Here is a 22313-nt window from a genome sequence, read left to right as displayed (position 1 = left end):
ACTGTATCTTCAATATCAATTATTATTGCCTTTAATGAATAATTTTAATCAAACTTTTATCTACTTTGCGTACATATATTTTTATAAAACAATTAAGATATACTTGCAAAATGCTATAAATAAAAGCTATTATCAATACGAGCCTCAGATACTCATTTGAACTCGGCTGATACAATTTATTGAAGTAAAAATATAAATAATAAATAAATATATTTAATTATTAATGACACGAGTTTGAAAGTTATTTTATTCAAATAAAATAATGCAGTCATTGAAAAGTTCCATTGTTCCCGCATCTCGGAATGCTAAACAAGTAAATCGATTAATCAGTACAAGACAACAGGAAATAATAAAACGAGATGAACAGTATGGTGGTCATCATTTTAAACCTTTGCCAGTGGTTTTAGCTAAGGGTGAAGGCGCTTTGCTATGGGATATTGATAATAAAAAATATTATGATTTTCTCGCTGGTTTTTCAACTTGTAATCAAGGCCATTGTCATCCACGATTAGTCAAAGTGATGAGAGATCAATGCGGTAAATTACATCATACTTCAAGAGCATATTTTACGGATCTTCATGGTGAACTTTGTGAATATTTAACACGACTATTTCAATTTGATAGATTTATCCCTATGAATACTGGTAATTATTTTATTTTTTATAAATATCTAATTAATTAGAAATAGAAAACATAAAAAATATTTTATTGACTTAATTATGAATTTAAATCAGATGATTAAAACATAATTTTTTGAATTTTTATAATTAAAATTGAGGTAATGTTAATAATTGATATTAATCTGCAGGAGTTGAAGCCGGGGATTTATCAATAAAATTAGCGAGACGTTGGGGATATCGTAACAAAAAAATACCCAGTAATAAGGCCACGGTATTGTTTGCTAAGAATAATTTTTGGGGAAGATCAATAGCTGCTGCGTCGGCGTCAACTGAGCCCATGTGCTTTACGGACTTTGGACCTTTTGTACCGAATTTTGAAAAAATTCCTTATGATGATTTGGGAGCATTGGAAGAAGCATTGAAAAATAATCCGAATGTCTGTGCTTTTATGATGGAGCCTATTCAGGGCGAGGCTGGAGTTAAAATACCCCAAGTAATTTATGTTTGATTTTTTTAAGTAATATATTACAGACCAAGGGAGGAAAGTAGGACATTCTGACCCGCGTGTGTGATTTTCTACTCAGATCTGCACCTGAAAGTAGTCGCTTTCTTTGAAAAATAATTTTTTCGCGCGTGCGCAGATGTCGATGCGCATATTTGTTTTTAAGCGCGAGAACTTGGAATTTTCTTTTTACGAAGCTTTGAACAAAATCTGTAGAAAATTCATAGAAAATCAACAGAAAATTCTGCTCTGTTTAGAGGGAAGAAAGTCATTCTTTTCTCTTATGAGAAATCAAATGATAAAAATTAGCGCATGTGCCATTTTTCCCAGAAACAAAGACAACAATTTAAACTTTATCAGGTGCAGATCTGGTGAAAAATCGTTTAGGCACCATGGAGGAAAGTAGGATTTCCCAATCTCGCCTTTGGTTCGGGTAGGCAATTATACACTTGGCTTGGAATGCCCTACTTTCCTTTCTATGTGTGTAATAGGGTGGTCGTTAAAAATTAAATTTTCTCAGGCGCCCCATGAAAAGCTTCTTTTTAGTGAAAAAATATGTGGGGAATTTGGTTTTTTCTTTTTAAGTAAAAAGAACACGTGCCGCAGGATGATCAAAGTTCATTTTTCGATTCAATCGCGGTTTTTTTTAAATATCTCATGAAATATGCAGATTAAAGGAAAAAATCATAGGAACAATTTTGTAGGAAATTAAATTCTTGACAAAAAGGTCATATTCATTTTTTTTTATAAAATGTGTGTTTATGAAGATATTTTAAAAAAACTTTTTTAGATCTTATCAATTGCGCATTTTCAGAATTACATATGTTTAAAATAAAGTTTTTTCTTAAATATAGACAACTTCGTAACTCGTCACATATCAATCATTAATGCTTGTTGTAGTTTCTATATACTTAGAAAAATGTTATTTTCAAAATTTGTAATCCTTAAAATGCTTAATTCTTCGAATCTCAAAAAAGTTTATTTAAAATATCTTCATAAATACACATTTTATAAAAAAAATGAACATGACCTTTTTTGTCAAGAATTTAATTTTCTACAAAATTGTTCCTATGATTTTTTCCTTTAATCTGCATATTTCATGAGATATTTAAAAAAAACCGCGATTGTATCGAAAAATGAACTTTGGTCGTCCTAAGGCATGTGTTCTTTTTACTTAAAAAGAAAAAACCAAATTCCCCACGTATTTTTTCACTAAAATAAAGTTTTTCATGAGGCGCCTGAGAAAATTTAATTTTTAACAACCACCCTAGTGTGTAATATACTATTATTTTATTTAATAAAAATTGGTAGGATGGTTATTTGAAAGGCGTAAGGGATTTGTGTACAAAATACAACGTTCTTTGGATTGCTGATGAAGTTCAAACAGGTCTTGGTAGAACTGGATACAGACTAGCTGTCGATCATGAGAAACAAAAGCCAGATATTTTAGTTCTAGGAAAAGCTCTTTCTGGTGGAATGCTTCCGGTATCTGGAGTACTTTCGTCTCATGAAGTAAATAAAATAATTAATAATCGATAAACTTTGTAATTTAGAAAATAAATATTCACATTTTTTAATTTTTGTAGATAATTCTGAATTTGGATATCGGTAGTCATGGCAGTACTTTTGGAGGAAGTCCCTTAGCATGTGCAGTAGCTTTGGAGGCAGTAAAAGTTATTGAAGAAGAAAAACTCGCGGAAAACGCTGCACGACTTGGGAAAATAGTGAAAGAAGAATTGGAAAAAATTCCTAAAGAAATTGCAAGTGACTTTAGAGGACGTGGATTACTCTGTGGTCTTCATATTAATAAAGATTTCGCTAGTGGATGGGACGTATGTTTAAGACTGAGAGATAATGGTTTGTTAACAAGACCTGCTCACGGACAATTACTAAGAATTTCTCCACCGCTTGTTATCAAAGAAGATCAGCTGAGAGAAGGACTCGAAATTATTAAAACAACTTTACTCAATTATTAAAGAATAATTTTCTTTGTTGGATTGTTTCACTTCATTTCTTTTAATACATTTCTGTATTACGGTGGAATATTTATGCATTTATAAACTCTTTTAATACTGGAAATATTTCTATGATGTCTATAAACTAAAGTATCACATGAGTTTTATTATTACAAATTATTAAAATATTTTTTTTTCAGTTTTCCATATAATTCGATATTTTTTTTTATGTAAAAATGTCATTTACTTTACACATTTATTAGTGGAATCAATTAAAAAATTGAACCGGAATGTATTTGCATAGATATATTTAGTAAATATAGATATACAAATATATGCGTGATCACGTACTAGTTCCCTGATCGGGTACTAGTTCCTAGATCGGATTCTAGTTCCCCGATCGGGTACTAGTTCCTAGATCATATTCTAGTTCCCTGATCGGGTACTAGGTTTCTTACCATAGTTGAGTTTTATACGAGCTTTTAAAAATGAAAAAGAAAATATCTAATTATTTATCCTCATAAAAATTTTATTGGATTTCATAAGTATGAACTAGAACTTATTGGATTGTTTAAACAGTAAATAAAATATTGTCATGAAATGTTTCTCAATAACTAGGCTCCTATCCAACATCTACACAATGATAATAAAAATCCGATTAATTTGATCCTAATTTGTTGGCCAAACAGAACATTCCTACTTTCTCTAATGTTTTATTTTTAAAGTAAATAAACACATCTATAAAAAAACTCGAATAATATATTAACGTTGATAAAAACTATATTACAAAAATCATTAAATAGCTTCATTATGTTTTTTTAAATGTCTTTTAAGACTAAACGCCTGAGTGAACATCTGATCACACTGTAAACATTTAAAAGTTTTAACTGACGAATGTAAACTAACATGTCTCTTTAAATGCGACGAAAGTTTAAATCGTTTGCCGCACAGTCGGCACTGATAAGGCCGTTGATTATCATGAGAGGCTTCGTGATTTTTTAAATGACTAGATTGTGAGAAGGCTTTATTGCATAATTTACATACGAACGGTTTAACTTTCGTATGTATTCTCAAGTGTTCTTTATAGTTACCTTTCTCACTGAAAGATTTATCACAATATTCACATTTATGGACTTTTATTCTCTTATGAACTCTCATGTGAACTTTAAGATTGTACTTTTGGCTAAATAATTTATCACAAATTTCGCAATTAAATAAACCATTACCGCTGTGTAATTTTAAATGTAACCGCAAATTTTTTTTCATACTGAATTTTTTTCCACAAATCGAGCATTCAAATTTTTCAGAATTTAATTTAATTTTGCTGTTGTTTGTTGCTGTCTCATTTGAAATGTTGACCCGCGAACTTGAATTGACATTATGAATTTTCAAATGCTCTATCAAATAGGAGGGATAAGCGAAAGTTTTTTGACAGACGTCGCACTGATGAATATTAGATCCAGTATGTAATCTTATGTGAGCATTTAGTTTACTCTTTGAAGTGTAGGCTTTATCACAATTGATGCACTTGAATGGTTTCTCGCCGGTATGAGAAAACTCATGAGTTTTCAACTTCGATTTTTGTGAAAATAATTTATTACACGTCAGGCATTTATGTTTTTTCTGCGATAAATTCACTAATTCATTGTGATTTGAATTATTTTGTACTTGCAAACTCCCATTGCTAGATAAATTTTTCTCATTACTCAAAGTCTCATCGTTCAGATCATCGGAAAATCTTGGAAATGGAATTATCTGGTCTGATAAATTAGACGAAGAATTTTGGATTTCTAATCCTCCTCTTACTAAATCATTTGCCGTTGGATCAGCTGATGAAATATTCAAATTTTCAGGATAATTGAAGTCAATTGAAGGATTGTGTCGTGGATATGCGAGATCGATTGCCTGAAAACTGAGATTTTCTGCTATTGGATTTGAATCATCACCGATTTCTATGCTATCATCGCATGATGTGTCTTCATTGTTGGGACAGTGTGATAAGTTATGATTTATCAGTTGATTTCTATTGGGGAATGTATGATTGCATAGAGAGCAGTGGAGAGCACATGCTGGTCTCTCATTTTTTTGTGATAGTTCAGTTGACAGTGAACTGGGCCTACTTAAATTAACGATCGATTCATGATGATTGTTAGCGATTATTGATGGAGAGATTGAAGTATCTGGATTGTAATATGGGTTTTGTGATTCCACAATGTGCATATGAGACAAAGAAGTTGATTCTTGAATAAAAGGAGTATGGATGCGACTGTGGATTTGTAACTCTTGATAATTTATGAATACGGCACCGCAGTCACTACATTTTAGTGTCTTTTGCGAGCTCTCTATTGGTGTTAATCCTTGATTTTGTTGGTATAATTTGCAACCTGATACTGTTGTGTAATTTGTCAGTCCTGAGACCTGAAAATTATTTTAATTATTAAGGACATTCTCAGACAGTGTCCCACACTTTTTAAAAATATGCAATGACTTTCAACTGTCTTACAGTTTTTATCTATAAGGAGCTAAACGAAATTTTTTTGAATAAATTTTAGACTACGAAATTTTAATGATAAAATTGACATGAAGATTTTACTGAAATTTATTTTCAAAATTTCGTTCAACTCCCAATGGATATGAACTGTAAATGATTTTTTTCAAATCTATTTCTCATCAAAATTACGACTACGTTGTCCTTTTTTCAATCAAAGCCTCATTTTTTTTTGATTAATTGACAAAATTTTAATATGTTTGACATTTGAGGGCCAGTTTTTCAAGCCAGGTTTAAATTAATATTGCCAGTATATTGTAACGAATGTAAAGCTGATCTTTTAAAATATTTGAATAACTAGAAAATAAATGCCTTCTTCTATTGTTTTTATAGAAACGCGACTAGAGTCAGTTAGTCTTAATTTGACAGCATAACAGCATACATCTGTATTTCAATAAACTATATCTCTCTTGCCTTTTCATTTACTGCTGTTAATTGTGGTACCAGATAGCATTCAAGTCGGAATGACTGCTTTACTTGGTCTTTTTGAAGCGTCCTCAAGAAGTCGTATAATGACTTCTTAAAGGTATCATTTTTAAGAACTTAATTAAGAGTTCTTGAAGGCTTCATAAATAAGACGTCAGTTTTGTGACGTCTAAATGTATTCTTTTTTTTAACTTCTTTATGAAGTCAAAATTAGGAGCTCCTTAAGACGTCATGGTAAATTCATATTGAAGTTAGAAATAAGAACTCTTTGAAAACTCTTTTTAAAGACGTCTTACTGAGTTCGCTAGGTGGCTCATTCGACATCTTGAGAACTTCTTAAAGACTTCTTTAAGATGTTGAATGAGACGTCCAAATCATAAATAGGAACTCATTCAGAACTCATCAAGACGTCATTTTGCTATCTGGGGTGTTGTTATTTCTAGTCTAAGTGTGTTATCATTGTAGTATAAGTGATATTAATTTATAAGTTACCAGATACTACAATATCTACTATTGCTAGTACAATTTAATAATATATAGATTAGCCAGCAATTATAATTTAAATCCGGTTTGAAAAACTGGCCCTGAAAGTCATTGAAAATATTTAAAAAGTGGAGGAGAGTGCACTGTCTGAGAATGGCCTTAAATTGACAAGTAATTATGAATTTATATTAAAGCAATAATTACTCGAGCTGCTGCTTGTCTTAAGGCTCTATCAGCTGCTCGACATTGCTCTCGAAATAAAAGGGCTGATTCAGCTCTTGTTACACAGCGATCGCATAACTTTTCTGGTAATCCATCCCCTTGCCATACCTAAATCAATACATATTTTGTTAACAGATTTTCTATTTAAAAATTTAAAAAGCTGATTGATTATTCTAATACAGAATAGTTATTAATTGCATATATTACCTCTAAACAGGATAAAGAACGTAATTTAGCAGCAAGTGAAGTCTCAGCAGGACCAACAAAAAGACAAATCATTTTTTTTCCATCTTCTCTTAAACAAGTTCGACATAGTTTACTAATATTCTCACTGTCTATTTGTTTCGTGACAATAAACATTGTTTTAATTTCACATAAAAATATTGTTTAAAAAAATTTACTGCTAGGAAAAGTGTATCAATAACATAAACATAATAAATATTTTTTATTATTTCATTATCTCGCTGTCTACTGGTTTATTTGTTCAGAATTAACTATTATTTACAATTTCATATGATATACAAAAATAATTTCATTATAGTCCATGTGTTCAAGGATATTTTTAAATTAAACAATCAAGGTGTCAATTATTAAATCTTTAATTATTGTATTTATTTTTAAAGCTTCACTTTGGCTTAATAAATAAGTAAAAAGACAATTGGTTCAGAGAATATGATTTATAATTTCAAATAATATGTAATTAGAAGCGAATTATTTTTTAGGTTAAAGGAAATGTCAAAGAAATCACGAAAATTTGAAAAAAAGTTTGGGAATTCCCGATATCACTTCGAGTACGAATTTTGTATTAAAAATATAAATTAAAATTCTATAAGAATGTTTTGAATTAAAAATTTTTAAATTTTCATTAAGTTTAAATAAAAACACAACTTTTTGGAATTTCTCAATCAATATGTTAGAAAAAAAAGATTTCTGTCTTATCGACAACTAGAAAAATTTTCAATCTTTTTTACCACTGGGAACAGTGCCGGGAAAAAATATTTTTCAAAAATTTGAAAACAGGAAATGCAGAAGAAAGTAATTTTCGCAAAAATCTAAAGTTAGGCTGTGTTCTACAGAGAACGAGGATATGTAACTTCCAGAAGAACTTTTTTTACAAACCAAATTATATAATTTATGTAATTTTATGAAGTTTTATAAATTTTTGGAAAATTCTACAAAACTTCACTGACCCGGAAATAGGTCATTCTATAAAACTTCTGAAACTATTTAATTTCATTGAATTTTGAAGCATTTGATAAAATTTCACACAACAATTTCAGCGTATTTATAAATCTTATAAAGTACACAAAATTGTTTAAATTTCTGAAAGTGTCAGCCATAATATATGTTATATATATCATTTAGGGGAGAGGGGGGCAAAGTGGGCTCCTTAAGGAAAATAATTATGATATCATTAAGTTTTTTTACGCGCTTACTTCTTTTTTAGACCCTTGATACTTATTTTTACTGCATTATGCTGCGTCCAGTAAAATTGAAAAACCTAAAATTAGGGGCAAAGTGGGCCCTCCAAAAAATTTCGGATTTGATATTTTTTATTCTTTACACGTGTTATACTTGCAAATAACTGCAAAACAATTGTATTATAATAATTAAAAAAATCATTTTAATAGTCTGCTGCGATATAACTTTAAAATGTAATTTTATTATCTTTAACTTTCTTAACAAATTATATTTAATGAACATTTTTGGTGGTCTATTTTAGCCCTCATTATATAAGAAATTTCGATAAGCTTATTATCCGTTCGAATTTTCTTGGCGGATAGAAAATTTTGAGGGGCCCACTTTGCCCCCATATTTTTTGAAGTTTTGAAAATTTTAAGAGGCTCACTTTGCCCCCTTCTCCCCTACTAGTCAAGTTTTATCATTCTCCCTAGTACATTATTAGTAAAAAAAAAAATAATAAGAAAATTGAAAAAAGTTTATTTTCTTCTTCGACGACGTCGTTTAGTTCTCTCACTGAGTAAATCACATCCTGGATAAAGCATCGAACAATCAGCACCGCCTAATCCAAGAACTGATGCTTTAATAGAATCGAACATAGCCAGCCATGTTTTTTGTTTCAACATTTGCCCTGATAACCAGCTCGTTCCTAAACTACAAGGTAATTATGATTTCATTATTAAGATTCAAAAATTAAAAAATAATCAACTATGGAGAGAGTAAAATTATTATAAATAATTAAACTTTACCTCCAGATTGGTAACCACAATCGTTGGGCACTTGAAGTTTGTATCGAATGTTTATTGTCTCTGCATAAAGTCCATCGAAGGCAACGACCTGAATCATTATTTGCTACCATAATTGCTTCTATAGATTGAAGCACTCGATGAGAGAGTTCGTTTAATTCTGCATTGCTACTATACGGTGACGCGTTGCGTTTAAATCTCGGCGAATCGTCAGTCGAAACTGTTGTGGTTCCGGAATTCTAAGCAAAATATTCCAATTAATCTAATTAGGACATAAGGATACACACATTGTGAGACTGCTCTTGACAATTATTTGAAATATTTTTTACTTCCCGCTACGAAATTTTGAAATTCAATAGAAAAGGGAAGTTATTGATTTCAATTTGATTTTTGGAAATCATTCTCAGCGAATACCAAAATTTAAATTGTTTGATTCTTTCGAGAGTTAATTTGGACGATAACTCAAAAAAGTTATTAGTTCTCATATATTTTTATATGTTATTGTTTTAACACGAAAAAAAAGTTTTTTTTTAGTTCAATGTCAGTAGAAATTATCAGATCAAGCTCGCAAGCCCAACTATTTTCTTATATTTTTTATTTTTAAATTTGAAACCGATAAAATCCTCAGCTGAACTTTTTTAAATATCCCGCGAAAAACTATTCTTATCTCCTTAATCTTTTTGAATTATCAATTACGGTTATTAAATGTCTTAATTATTAAAATAAAGTACCGCAATTGCCATGAGAAGTTGAATAATGAATAATCCGAAGGCCAGAAATGCTAAAGCAGTCAATGCTATTTCAAAAAAGTCTTTTATTGATAATTCTCCTTTTGATTTATGGTAAGATGGTTTGTGCCAATATTCCTCTTCATCGTAATGACTGGGTGAGTGATAATGATGCTCTTCATGAATTACTGGAACCACATCATCATGAGAGGATTGATGTTGTGGAGGACCATAACTTTGTGGGGGACCATAATGTTGTGGGGGACCATAATGTTGTGGAGGACTATGATGTTGTGGGGGGCCATGATGCTGTGGAGGACCATGGTGTTGAGGAGGACCGTGATGATTGTACGTATGTCCAGTTGGAGAAGATGATATGTCATCTAATCATAAAATTTATACGATTTAATATTAAATACACTTATCCAAAAAATGAAAGGAACAAAAAAATTTTATAAATTTTTTAGTGATTTTTGGAAGGCTGTATTTTCGTGAAAAATGATCGTATCGAAAAAACAAAAAAAGCAAATTGAAGCTCGAAATCTCTAGTTTGAAGATCTTCCAGCAAAATAATTTTTTGAGCCACGGGTTTTGCGGAATCATAAGAAAAAGGTCAAGATAAAATTTTTCCAAATTTTTAGTTTTGTTTTTTAGGTCTACGGGGCCGGGAAAATTTTTTTCGAAAAAACCAATTCATGACTCGTTCAGCAAATTTTAGCTGATTAAATTTCCTAAACGAGTCATGAATTGGTTTTTTCGAAAAAAATTTTCCCGGCCCCGTAGACCTAAAAAACAAAACTAAAAATTTGGAAAAATTTTGTCTCGACGTTTTTCTTATGATTCCGCAAAAACCGTGGCTCAAAAAATTATTTTGCTGGAAGATCTTCAAACTAGAGATTTCAAGTTTCAATTTGCTTTTTTTTGTTTTTTCGATACGATCATTTTTCACGAAAATACAGCCTTCGAAAAATCACTAAAAAATTGATAAAATTTTTTTGTTCCTTTAATTTTTTGGATAAGTGTATATTCTTTTTTTTCTGATTGAGAAAATTTATTTTCGAGAAGTACCATAATCAGAAGAATCGTATTGTGAACTGATCTTATCTGGAAATATTGGCGCAGGCATAGCATAGCCTGTTACTTCACCATCAAACTCTTCAATCCCATGGATATAATTTTGCCCGAATTTTTTAGTAATTTTCTGTTTTGGAGCGTAGTGTTGATAAACGTCATTCAGGGTCGTTGTTCTATGATTTTTATTTGAAATACATTTAAAGTTATAAATTAATGTTAAACACAAGTTATATTGTGCAATACACTGTAAAAAATTGAGAGTGAATTCTGAGTGATTACAGATTTTATTTAAATTCGAATTCTCTCCCTTAGAGTTCCGGAATTTAAAAAAAAAACTACTCTGCATACGGAGTAAATATCGAGTTTGTTTTTTCAGTGGAGTAATTTCGGAGTAATCCGGATTTTATTCCACTCCGATTCAGAGTTTTAATATTAAAATAAACTCTTTTTAAGAGTGAAGGGATTAAATAAATAAACAGCTATGCGCTCCGCATTTACTCCGCTAATTTTTTACAGTGTATAGTTTTTTGAGTAAAAAAATATTACCTCTGAAGCCATTCTTTATATTTACTACTACCCTCGTCAGATAATAGCTTGTCATGCACTGTGATGTTATCATCTCCTAAAAAGTCTGGCATAGAGTTTGAAGATACTGAATCTTGACGTCGTTTAACCCGTATCGATCTCATGTCTTGAAATATTCCTTCAGCCATAAATCCGTGACATAAATACTCATTCATCCTTTTTCTACAACATTTCCAAAAATTTTTAAAGTGGTTATTTTTTAAATTAAAAAATAATCTCAAAATCAAAACTACTAGAGAAATCCGTGAGTGGATGTCACACGATATTCGAAGCAGTATTTTATTATTTTTCTTTCTCGATCTTTAATGACTTAATTTTTTTACAAGACGATATAATAAAAAATATATATAAATTCGACGTTATAAAAGTAATAATTAATCACCTATGATAATTCATCTCTTTTAATGCTGCTTCATATGTTCCGTTGATTTTTATTTCTTTTTGGCTTTTACCACTTTCATTTTTGTATAAACTTGATAGTAGAAAAGTTCCAGGTAGCAGATCTACTGAAAGTATATCTTCTTGATTGACACAAAAATCGTCACCGTCGTAATAACACTCTTCTGCGACCAAACTATCAATAATCACTATAAATATCAATAGAAACATTTTACAAAGAATTTTAGTGTTTTTTGAGCATCCTTCTTTATTAAGAGTACGGTTAAAAATGACTTGCTCCAAAAACCTTGGTGACACGCTCGTGCTTATAATAATTGCTTTGTACGCTGGATAATCATGTTAACTGTAACTGCGCTGGTGCATAAATGCTGACATTTAAGTCTTTTTTAACTAGAGTTTGTATATAAACACTGTCTACAGTCGTGTAAAAAAGTATCTCATAAATTCTTGCTAAAACTAAATCATTTTAAATTCTAGTTTTAGTCCAGTCGATGTGCACAAAAAAACGGTGCAAGATCATAATTTCCGTCAGTATGAACCGATTTTGAAATTTTTTTATTGAAAATACGAAACAAAAAGTCGATCGAAATCCGGTAGACGTATAATTTTTTTTTTTATACAAAAAATAGATGTACTCTCTAAACATGAATTAGTAAAAATAAGTGAATATTCACTAATTCCAAGTGCATCAGACCGAACCACTAATTTCAAAAAGTGGTTCGGTTGGCACTCAGAATTAGTGAATATTCACTTATTTTACTTATTCATATTTATAAAGAGTAAAATGAAATATCTCGGAAACTATTGAGAAGTTATCGAGACAATTTAGTATCATTATTGTGTTTAAGATTTAATAACGAAAAAAATGAACTTTGATGACGAACAGTTGCTGAGATAAAAATTACTGAAGCTCGAAAAACTTATTTGTCCGTCGCAACATCGCACCACCAGTATCTTAAAATGAATCGAGGAAAAGTGCTGCAAATCAGTGAATATTCACAGATTTGCAGCATTTTTCACTGATTCATTTTAAGAGAGTACTCCAATGAGTGAATATTCACTGCATAAATAGTCCCAAGAATGTCGTTGATTCAATCAGTGATATACTTAGGACTGATTTGCAGTCAATTTTCACTGCAGCACTTTTCACTAATTTATTTTAAGAGAGCACCGTAACACAGCTGCACATAGGGTAGAGGTACCGTTTTTGCCCACTTTAGGGCCAGTGTTGGACACTTGAAAAATTTATGTAAAATAATTTGTAAAATACACAATGATATAATTTATTTTTAAAAATGTGTTCTAAGATACTTTTATCCGACTATTAAAATGGAAATTTTATTTTACACTCATTAATTAATTAAAATAAAATATTAAATGTCCAAAAATGGAGCAGTGGCCACAAATGGTACTTTTACCCTATTTATTTAAAACATTGTACTGCCGCCGCAAAAAGGCAGTGCGTGTATATAAATTTGATTATTGTATCGTAATTCAAAAAGTCGTATTTATATATCTATATATTTGTGCTACAATCTGAAAATTGATCAGTTTTAATTAAAATATTTTTAGTTATTTTTATTATCATTAAAGTCCAGGTTGGGTCTCATTGGGGTGTCATTATACACCCCCCCCCCCCCCCCGCAGACCCCGGTCACCAATTATTCGAATTATATTATTTTTCACGATTTAATTATTCCTATTACCGATTCAGAATTTATTTATAATAAATTATTATTAAATTAATTATATTTATTTAATTAATAAATATTACGAAAACGTCACGTGTGTTTTTTTTTCAATTGAAATCACACTATTCCACTTTCGTAACGTAATTTAATTACTTATAATGTTGCTATATCAAATAAAAAAAATTGATTTTTAAAATAAATAAAAAAAAAAACTTGTTCTCAAATATTGGTCGTAATGAATCTCAAGTAATATAAGTAGATAGTAAAGGATAGCCCACGTGCAAACAAATTTTACATAATCCCCTCATATCTGTTTTTAGGTTCTAAGACTGATAAATTTACATTTTGAAATCCGACACCAATGATTAAATATAAGTTTATTAAAAACCACTTAGATAGCTCTTATAACTGTTTTAGATAGTAGCAAATCGTAATAGTATAAGCGTTGTAGGGGATGCCAAACAGAGTAGATGATAGGACCTTTTGTTACCTTGGGAACGTGCTCACCTGTCTAATATCTCGGGAGAGTGGGCTATATTCCTTCACGGCATGTTCGTGCTGTTTCATAGCTTTCCACTTGAAAGCTTATAACATTAATCGCCCACTTTCCACATTGAGGTTTTTTACTTGATATATTTTTCCATAAATTCACTTAAAATGAAACTAAATAAATTGTTCAAAGCACAAGGTATTTAATGGACGTATTTAGGGTCCATTGAAACTGTAAATCTATTTTTTTATTGATTTATTTTTTATGTTAGACATTATTTTCGGGGGAAAAATGGGAAAAATATTATGAGGTGAGATATATAATAAGCTCACCCTCGATTTCTTTGATGCTTGATTAATCACTTATATACTCAATTGGAATGTCACGATTTCGATGAGTGTAAATATGATAAATATTTACCTATTGTGTAAAAAATTATTTTGGTTGGAATAAAAATGTCTGATTCATAGTATTAAGTTATTTCTATTGATTTAGATGAGTAAAACAAAAACAAATTAATAAGACTGGAAATAAGTTACGGAATTAAAAGGTAAATTTTCCAGCTAATTAACGATTAAATTAATTTATAAAATATATACCCTAGCAGAATAGTATATGTGTGACTTATATCCTCAGTATTGTCGTATGTATATATTGCTGGCATATATTCCCGAATATATGTTTTTTTCGTAGGGTTATTGTGATCTATATATAGATAAATATATTTATAGATTTTTCATGCATTGAAATTTGAAATCGAATCTCATTTTTACATTTTTCAAAAATATCTCAAAACTTTTCTTCTTAAACAAACGATTATTTTGTTTATTCGTCATGAAATAAGAAAAAGTCGAATGAATTCGATTGATCAAAACAAAATTTTTATTCATATGAATTTTTCTTTCTAGGACTTAAATTTTTTTGATAATTAACCTGTCAGCACTTACATGTTTATTTATTAGAAAGTATATTATTTTACTTACTTTTAAGGAACAAATTCTGGATGCTGAATATTTTTCATTTTTGCAACAAAAAATTTAATTTTCAAAAATTTGTCTCTGACTATGGGTTTTAATATTGGAGCCGTAGAATTCTCCAAGGAAAAATCTCTTAGCGCAAATGCTTTAGAATTATATTCTGTTTAAAGCCATTAGCTCATCTATACAAAAGTGCATATTTTTTTTGCGATCTTTTGTACATGCCAACGACCAGTTATGCTTGTGGGCGTTTACATTTTAACAGGCATGCGCAGGTATTAACCAATCGTACACTTTAACAAAATTAGGTAAGTATTTCTTTTATTTATTTATTTAGTTTTTTTATATGCTTCAATTATTATTATTTTTTTGCCTCATCCATTATTGTTTAAAATTTTATATTTACTTTTCATGCGGAAATTTATTTTTTATAGGATACACTACCAGACAGGATTACTAAAATAATAACAGTAACAAATTCAACTACAAATAAGTTCATCCTTTATTACAAAACTGTTGTATTTTTGATTATTCTTCCAAAAGAAGCTAAATTATCTTATGATTTATAAAATTTCCTACGAAATCATATATATGTATATTATCTATGCCTCTGTATTTAGTTAGTATAAAATATTGTTTTTTGTTTGAAAAGTAGCTGCACAAAATGCATACATAATTTAATGAACATAATTGGAAATATTAATAAGAAATTTCTATACTTATTAGTAAATTGTTCACTTCAGCCTACATACTGAAAAAAATAATCGCTAGCTGCTAAAGAAAAAATCGCTAGCTGCTAAAGAAAAAAATCGCTAGCAGCTAGCGATTATTTTTTCTAGTGTAGACATTTTCATAATTGTTAGTGTTAAATTTCATCTAATTTAAAAACAATAAATTCTTTAAACACACAACCAAATAGTTACTGTATGTAGATCATGTTAATAATAAAAAAAAAAAATGCGAATGCTCTATTATTATATTATTGAGTAAATAACTATCTCTAATACTCTACCGAATAACAGTGTAAACTGTAAACATTTGAGAGAGGAATAAAAAAATGATGATACTAGGGTATAAGTATGAGAAAAATGGTCAGGTATAAGTGGGGATGCGGGTGTGCGTTTGCTGGGATTTCGAGGGCGAAGATTCGACCAGCCTCTTTTGTGATGAAGTAGAAGTGGGAAAAGAACAATATAGGGTAGTTTGTAAGCTGTACCACGAACACGTGTTACCTGTCAGAGGTTTGGTACAAGATTTTCAGTTAGGCATTGGGGAATTAGTAATAGATTAGCTGGTGACGAGACCACAAACGAGATTAGCATCTATTTGATGAAAATCACAGTATTTAGTGATTTTGCTTTTGTGTATGACTTTGATAGTCACTTATTGTGCATAATTTGATCTAGATTATTTAAAATTATTGATTTAATAGTTTAATGAATGAATTGAAATATGAATTGTGATAAATGCCCTCGTGAAGTGGTTTATAGTTCACATGATATACCTTATAAAATAGATAAAAATATGAAAGAAGATCCTGAAATGTCGAATCAATCTTCAGAGCATCCGGGTTACTGTGATTCAAGTGATAATAGTGTCATTAATGACCAAAGAACTAATTCGCGATTAATCTCTTCTTGCACATCAAGTGTTTTTTCTATTGACAGTATATTGGGTAAAAAAGATGATCGAAAACGTGAGTCTGAAGTAGAAATTAATGAAAATTGTGATGCAAAAATCCTTAAAAGTGATCAAGAGTTTAAGGATCAAGGTAATTTAGTACGACCTTTGAGCATACCTACGAACTCTACGACTTTATTTTATGATCACAGTAAGTGATCTATTTTTTATTTTGTTTTCATCTTTTTAAGAAGTACTATTGAATAACGATATTTAATAGGTGGTGGAAATTATCCAAATGGAATAACGTTCGAAGGAATCGGAGACCCTGGATATTCTGCAGCCTCATTAGCATCAGCATCTCTTATTTATAGCAGCTGGTTTAGCCAAACAAAAACTAATCAATTATTTGGGCTCCAAGGTAATCATTTTTAGCGAACGATATATGTATAGTTTACACGATTAAATATTAGTTATAGTTACTTAATTAAATGTGATTGAAGTTTGAAACTGAGCGGTTTTTAAATAAAATACGTGGATTAGAATTCGTTGAATTTTTTATAATAATTTTTATTTTTTCATTCTATTTTGTATAATATCAGTGATAGAAAAGATTATGACATATAGCACTATTTGGTTATTGGCTGTCAAAATTTTTAAACCAGTGGTTATTGTAATGCTTTAATTTTGAAAATCTTTTATTTTGAAAAATGTTCTGAATTTGGTTCAATAGATTTACAGATACGAATTAGAAGGACGTCATAATAAATGTAGTAATTAAAAGATCACGAATTTTTTTGAAAGTAAATCTATCGGAAGTAGAAAAAAAATGTTTGCTGTATTGAACAGTTTAATCAGTCGATTAGATTTTGCCATAAGAAATAGTGAATAACATCATTATAGCTCGTAATTATTGAAATCAAATGAATGCAATTTATTATATATTATTTGCGCAAAAACATAAGTATTAAATATGATGTTAGAATCTACTTAGAGTCATAAATTGAAAGTTATAAGTGAACCTTTTTTCAAAATAAATTTCTACTAATTCAACCAGTGGGATACTTATATAGCTGGTCCTCAGTGCATTACTAATTCGCAATGAATTTCCACTAATTCATTTTTAGAGAAAAAACAAGGAAAGTGGTATAATTTTCACTAGCAACAAGTGAATATTCACTACCAAGTAATGATTTTCACGAATTCGTTTTCGGAGAAATGACATTCTTATTTTCTGAAAATTTTGAATTTTCTCTGCTTGAGAGTCAAAAAACTATTACATTCAATTTCTTTCATGGTTAGAGGCTTTGGAAAATTTGAAATATATTTATATAGTAAATGTAAGTTACTGCTGACTAGTTTTATGTTTTACGAACAATAGAAATAGGAGTTACGGGTAAAATCAAAAGGAAATTGGATATTACAAGCAACATATTTAGTTGTTAATGGTCAGCACGCACGCAAAGGTAGCATCAATGTCTGTGGAGAATTACTTTTCTATCTTTCTGTGGCGTGTTTATTGGAAAACTTTATGTGAATTACCAGATTTTCAGGCTTTATTACTCTTAAAAATTTATTAAATAGTTTCATAATTTTCTTATTATTTACAATTTAATAATAACTTGTTTGCTAAATTTATGGATTGGTACCTCGTCATCGCGAATTTCAAAGCCTTTTCTTCTTTGACTAATTTTTTCCAAAATGTAATTTAGTTTTTTGAGCTTCAAGCGACAGTGAAAAGATCAAAAGCGCGCCTTTAAAGCCAACCCGTTTATTTATTTATTTTTTAAAATTTATAGCACTAACTGTTATCTCGACTCTTTTTTTAATAATATTGACCACTGACGTATTCACTCCTTCCTAAAATATCCTACATCGTATTAAAATCCCATTTATCAACGTCATTGCTCTAACCATCTTCCATAGAAGTGCTAAATGTTTTTGCACACTCGTAAATCTTTTAGCTCTCGTCTTTCATGGAAATACTCATAGAATATATCACTTTTGAGAAATTGTATGACTAAGTCATAGATTAATCTTACACATCAATACTCCTTTTTACATACTCTAATAATATATATATATATTTCTCGTAAAAGTATCAACCGATGATTTTATCGACGAGTTCTGTGTTAAATCAACAGTTTTTTTGTTGTTATGAAAAATATAAATTTTTTACCGGACGTCCACTTAAAATCCGTTGTATAAAAACGCTTAAGGTCTTGACTAAATACGCGACATTTTATTGTTTACTGATTGTTTGAACACTTGCCAGTTAATTATCGGAGTAAACTATACAGAGACAGCGATTCATGTACTATGAGTGGCCATTTTTATGTTAATAATATAATGTCGTTAAAAGAGACGTTAAAAATCCTAAATAAATATTGAATTCAAGATTGGTTATTTTTTTATTACATTGAAAATATCTTTAAATATCAACTTATGTACATTTCATATAAGTATATAGGGGAGGGTGGGGCAGAGCGGCCCCCCTAAGCCAATTATTATTTTTTGTGGCTTTCAACCATATGATCACTTTACTTTTGTCCTATTTCAAACAAATTTATGGACATTTTGCCAAAATTCTGAAAAATTTTTTTTTTTTTTTGTGGGGCAGAGCGGCCCCCTTCAAAAAGTGATAAAAAAAATTTTTTTTTTCGTTTTTTTTTTTTTTAAATTGTTTTCATCATTAAGAATGGATTTCTTTCTCTTGACAACTATTTTTGGTTTTATATTACTCAAAAAAAATTTTTTAAAGCGTAAAAAATCATTCACTCTCGATTACCTTAATTACTAATTGTTATTTAATAAAAAAAAAAATCAATTCTATAATTTGACTTTATTTCAAAAATTTATCAACTAAAAAAAAAATTTAATTTTTATAAATTTTTAGTGACCAAATTTGCCTCTTACACAAAGAAACGGCCGAAAAATATGAAAAAATAATTTTTTCGGAAGTTTCGGCTGGTCCATTTTGCCCCAGGTGTTATGCGTAGGGCTAGAAATGTGGAATTATAATAATTTTTTTTTAATTTGACGATAAAAATACGAAAAAATCACTTTTTCAAAATTTTGGGCTTGTCCATTTTGCCCCAAATGTCATGCGTAGGGGTAAAAATGCGCAAACATATCGGATTTATAGTAATTAGTCGAAAAAAAAAAAATTTTTTTTTTGGTCAAAATTTCAGGGGGGCCGCTCTGCCCCATGGGGGCCGCTCTGCCCCACCCTCCCCTATCATGTATTTTAAAGTATATTATCAATTCCTTTATATGACAACTTTTATCACGATGTTTACTACTATATATTATAAGTAACTAATACGGAAATAATATATTTTCACACTTAAATGATAATCGTCAAATATGTATTTTTTTTCATAAATTATTTATAAATATGAGCGAAGTAATTATTAAAAAAATGTGTATACATATTAATAATAATTTTTTGACAACTAACTGTTTAAATGACAGGAAGTCTCTGAAATGATAGCAATTTAAACTACGACGGATCAGTATGGAAAAGAAGTTCCGTGAACTAATTTGAATAGCTACTGGCACTGAAGAACTTGATTTTTTGAATTTTCGTAGACTAAAGTGAAACACAATTTTCGAACTCGTTAAAACTTACACGTGGAAGAGAATTTTCGAGCTCGAAGAGCTCAAAAGTTTACCAATTCTAACGTTTTCGAGTTTTCTGAGCTCAAAAACAGTGGGAAGTATTGGGGTTGATCAATAGGATCAATCGTTTTTCGGATTTTTTTTTAAATAGTACAATATGTCTTGTAATTTTAGCACCAAAATCAAATGGAAGAAGGTCAAGAAAACCTGGAATAGACCGAAAACCAAGGCAAGCTTATAGTGCTAAACAACTAGAACGACTTGAAGCTGAATTTAAGGTAATTTTTTAATGATAATTTATTGTATGGACATTTTTGTATCTATAACATGGCGATTTCCGACGAGGATGAAGTTGGCTACCGGAGCTGAAAGCGACGGCTGACATCATCCCAAGTCTGAAATCGTGTTTTATCCTACACTGTAAAAAGAGTGGTGTTAAAAATGGACTCATTTTAACTCCGCCCGGTGTTAAAATAAAATTACACCGGTGTTAAAAATACCGGTGTTAAATCGGGGTAACCGGTGTAAAAGCGGAGTAAAATCGGTGTAAAGGCGGGGTAACCGGTGTAAAAGCGGAGTAAAATCGGTGTAAAGGCGGGGTAACCGGTGTAAAAACGGAGTAACATCGGTGTAAAAGCGGGATAACCGGTGTAAAGGCAGGGTAAATTGCGTCCGCTTGGATTATTAACTTTAAAGATTATAAAACACAAAAAATGTCAGTTTTTTATGAAAATTAATAAAGAATATCATTTATTAACAAGTATAGTGATCGAGTAAGTAAAAATATTTAAACACTGGTAAAGAATATCTACACCGGCGGCGGCGTTATTTTAACATCGGTCTAGAATATTTACACCGGTCTCGGCATTATTTTAACACCGGTTTAGAATATTTACACCGGTGGCGGCGTTATTTTAACACCGGTCTAGAATATTTACACCGGTGGCGGCGTTATTTTCACACCGCTTTCGGGGGTAAATTTAACACCGATAATTTTAACACCTATACCGTTTGGACTTACCCCGGTGATTTTTTACAGTGTAGATGCCGCATCAGAAACTGTAAATTCCTTGTCGTTAAATCGCATTGGTCTGAAATCGGCTACGCGAGTTTGAGAATAAATAAAAATTGAGTTTTTTTATTTTCTAGGTTGATAAGTATTTGAGTGTAAGCAAGCGTATGGAACTATCGAAAACTTTAAGTTTAACTGAAGTTCAGATAAAAACATGGTTCCAAAATAGACGAACAAAATGGAAAAAACAACTGACATCTCGACTGAAAATCGCCCAAAGGCAAGGTCTATTTCCACCTGCTTATCTAACACCTACACAATACCCTTTGTTACCTTATTATGCTTCGCCTTTAATATTCAATCCTTCATCATCCGACAATATAATGCCATCGTCAATTTCTACTAATCATCCTATATCTGCTGAAGAAATGGTTCAGATTAATTTAAGAGATATGTCTTTGTCTAGTGATAATAATAATTAAATCATTGAACTGCATTTTATGTAAGTTAATATCTTATCAAAAAACTGATCAGTATGAAGTCCAGATCGGTAATACTATTTGATATTAACGTATAAACATGAGTATTGACTAATGTTAACATGATGCTGATGATGCCAGCAAAGTTGTATAAATTATAGCAAAATTTGTTTATTCTGTAATTGAATATTGTTTTAATTTGTGTTTTTACGTTCTTAAAATAAGCTCCATTGATAAATGTTTGTATAAAATAATGATATATGTAGTTATTGTCATTGATTTGATCTAGATTATGATAATTATAATGAAAAATTCATATCTGTACAATTTAGTAACTATTGAAGATGTATAAGCTTTTCATATTAAATTAATATATTAAAATCTAATGATATTTTAATTTATATTTGTTGTCACACCTATTTCTAATTGATAAGAGAAATTAACTGATCATTTTTATGCTCTATAACCAATTAAGTTTTTCAAAAAGTTTCCAGTGGTAATTTGCTTTGTTCAAAATAGCGAAACAAACATTAACGAAAATTTTGTAAGTTTCACAGTATATTAAAGAAAAATATTAATATCACACATACATTATTGAAACGTTGCATTTTATTAAAATATAAATATACTCTTTAACCTCTCTCGTATTTAAACTTATTAATAATAATTAAATC

General features: G+C 30.0%; 4 protein-coding genes across 5 annotated transcripts; 2 read left to right on the top strand and 2 right to left on the bottom strand.

The window, feature by feature from the left end:
• Window positions 1-139: 139 nt before the first annotated feature.
• On the top strand, window positions 140-3678 carry LOC130665745 (ornithine aminotransferase, mitochondrial-like). Its single transcript, XM_057466293.1, has 4 exons — window positions 140-644; window positions 809-1113; window positions 2434-2634; window positions 2709-3678. Exons 1-4 carry the CDS (start codon window positions 263-265, stop codon window positions 3096-3098), a joined length of 1278 nt encoding a protein of 425 aa, XP_057322276.1. The 5' UTR covers window positions 140-262; the 3' UTR covers window positions 3099-3678.
• Window positions 2917-7263, bottom strand: LOC130665741 (zinc finger protein 808-like). The gene is made up of 3 exons (XM_057466287.1): window positions 6964-7263; window positions 6739-6864; window positions 2917-5495 (listed from the first exon to the last, which is right to left on the bottom strand). The coding sequence occupies exons 1-3, from the start codon at window positions 7114-7116 to the stop codon at window positions 3873-3875; spliced, it is 1902 nt and encodes a 633-aa protein (XP_057322270.1). The 5' UTR covers window positions 7117-7263; the 3' UTR covers window positions 2917-3872.
• A 772-nt stretch (window positions 7264-8035) lies between these two features.
• Window positions 8036-15268, bottom strand: LOC130665742 (uncharacterized). Of its 2 annotated transcripts, none has more exons than XM_057466290.1 (6): window positions 14914-15268; window positions 11312-11512; window positions 10760-10938; window positions 9695-10074; window positions 8967-9202; window positions 8036-8871 (listed from the first exon to the last, which is right to left on the bottom strand). In XM_057466290.1, exons 2-6 carry the CDS (start codon window positions 11503-11505, stop codon window positions 8697-8699), a joined length of 1164 nt encoding a protein of 387 aa, XP_057322273.1. In that variant the 5' UTR covers window positions 11506-11512; window positions 14914-15268; the 3' UTR covers window positions 8036-8696. The 2 variants fall into 2 exon arrangements, with proteins under 2 accessions (XP_057322273.1, XP_057322272.1); XM_057466289.1 differs by lacking the exon at window positions 14914-15268 and adding an exon at window positions 11733-12298.
• Window positions 15269-16012: 744 nt separating this feature from the next.
• LOC130664826 (homeobox protein engrailed-2a-like) lies at window positions 16013-21982 on the top strand. The gene is made up of 4 exons (XM_057464939.1): window positions 16013-16738; window positions 16808-16948; window positions 20323-20426; window positions 21298-21982. The coding sequence occupies exons 1-4, from the start codon at window positions 16360-16362 to the stop codon at window positions 21640-21642; spliced, it is 969 nt and encodes a 322-aa protein (XP_057320922.1). The 5' UTR covers window positions 16013-16359; the 3' UTR covers window positions 21643-21982.
• Window positions 21983-22313: the final 331 nt, after the last annotated feature.

Source organism: Microplitis mediator, chromosome 3 (genome assembly GCF_029852145.1).
Source record: "Microplitis mediator isolate UGA2020A chromosome 3, iyMicMedi2.1, whole genome shotgun sequence".
NCBI classification, from domain to species: domain Eukaryota; kingdom Metazoa; phylum Arthropoda; class Insecta; order Hymenoptera; family Braconidae; genus Microplitis; species Microplitis mediator.
Note: the sequence above shows the minus strand (reverse complement) of the source record. Positions and strands in the feature narration are given on the sequence as shown.